Here is a 1,772-nt window from a genome sequence, read left to right on the forward strand (position 1 = left end):
AGCTGCCCCCTGTTAGGAGATATGCCAGTCCTGATCCTGCTAGAGACCCCTAAGCACCCACGGGCAATGGGAGCATTTGGGGTCATTCAAAACCTTCCCCCTTGCTTCAGCACCAGTGGAGGGCACACACGCCCAGCTATGGTCAGTCTCCCACTTTTGGTGGGGTAGGAGAGCTGATGCCCTCTGAGAGGGCAGACAGACTTTCAGGCAAGGTTATCTCTGCTTTTTAAGCAAAAGGGCAAAATTCAAAATATTTCCAAACGTTATCTAGCTCTGCAAGGACAAGGCAAAACAGCCTCTAGGGATGCTCAGCGCACGCACGCTTCATCAGTCGCCCCCGCACACTCGCAGACACAGCTACCCCTGGGGCAGCTCCACCCGGGTCCCTTTCGGAAACCTCCTCAGGCACTGGCAGGGGCTGAGGGTGGATCCCAGCGCCCACTGGAGCACCCAAAATTGCCGTGGTGCCAGAAGCCCAGTGCGGCATCAGGCCGGGGTCTCTCGCTGCACCCCCCTAGCTTGCCTGGTGCATTAGCAGAGGGGACCGCGCGTGCACTGCGTCTCGCAACAGCATCAGTCTCAAAAGCACATGCTGGAGCACCACGGGAGGGGCGATGGGGACCTCCTTGGCAGGCAGTCCCCCGGTGCAGGATGTGCCCCAGGGGTTAGCCAGCCATGTGTGCTCAGGGAGGACTGTGACCGTCCCCACCTGTGCAGACGAGGAAGGCAACGACTGCAGCATGCTCCCGCTCTGCATGGGGGGCTGGCGGCAGCGGGGGGCCTGCTGGGTCCCGCTCCCCCCAGCACCCTGCTTCCCTTGCAGGTGGAGGCGTGGGATGGTGCAGCGCAGCACGGGCCCCGCTTGCAGCACGACCTGCAGAGTAACACCCAGTACGTGTTTCAGGTCAGGTGCCGGCTCAGCCCCGTCGACAGCCCCTGGAGCGCCTGGAGCACCCCCTTTCTCTACACCACCCCAGAGGCAGGTAAGCTCAGCCTCAGCACTGCTCTCACTCTGTTTTCCCAAGCAGCCCATTGGCTCCTTGAGATGCTCTGTGGGGACCTGGCCCAAGCTCCGACTGCTGGGCAGCTCAAATTAGCCAGCAACATGTGTGTGCGTGGCATGCACATGGCATGTGCATGGCGTGCACATGGCATGGGAGCCTGCATGTCCCTGCACTGCCAGAGACCACTCTTGGCAGACATAAGGTATGATGCTGTGGTCCGGGAGGCACCGCTGCTGTCCCCACACCACAGCCGAGGGCTGAGCACTGTCATGAGCTGGCAGCTCCTGTCGTGCCTTCCAAGCGCTCCCAGCCCCGTGGCACATTGCAGGTGATGGCGATTTTGGCAGACTCCTGAGGCTGCTGCAGCACGGTGAGAGCTGGAGAGAAACCAGGGGGGCTTTGCGGATACATGGTTTTCCAAACAGAAAGAGGGATGGGACATGCTTATCTGTCTTTGGTAGCTGGCTTGCTTGCTCTCAACCAGCCACAAAAACCTGTCGTCTCAGGTCAGCTTTCCCCCTTTGCATCCCAGTTACTAACACTGGGATGAGCTTAGGCACAGCCAGCCCAGTTATCTTGGCCGGCAGTGGGCTGAGACGCCTGAGGAGCAATGCCCTCGCTTACGTCCTGGTCACGGCAAGGAAGCCGGGGACGCGCTTGTCCTAAAAAGCAGCACTCGCTGTTGTTTGCAGTCTGAGCCATTTCCTCTCTGCGGCGGCAGAGCCATGCAGCAGTGAGCCCGCCGCCAGGCCTCCGCGCCGCCCCTGG

At 60.8% G+C, this 1,772-nt stretch overlaps 1 protein-coding gene across 1 annotated transcript in view; it reads left to right on the top strand.

Moving 5' to 3' along the window:
• The window catches only part of IL23R (interleukin 23 receptor), a 14,892-nt gene that overhangs the window by 2,955 nt on the left and 10,165 nt on the right, over nucleotides 1-1,772 (top strand). The window contains exon 6 of the mRNA XM_009320655.1: nucleotides 824-983. Coding sequence (XP_009318930.1) covers nucleotides 824-983 — 160 coding nt within the window. The remainder of the gene's footprint in view (nucleotides 1-823; nucleotides 984-1,772) is intronic.

This window comes from Pygoscelis adeliae, unplaced genomic scaffold (assembly GCF_000699105.1).
Source record: "Pygoscelis adeliae isolate BGI_AS28 unplaced genomic scaffold, ASM69910v1 Scaffold402, whole genome shotgun sequence".
NCBI lineage: Eukaryota > Metazoa > Chordata > Aves > Sphenisciformes > Spheniscidae > Pygoscelis > Pygoscelis adeliae.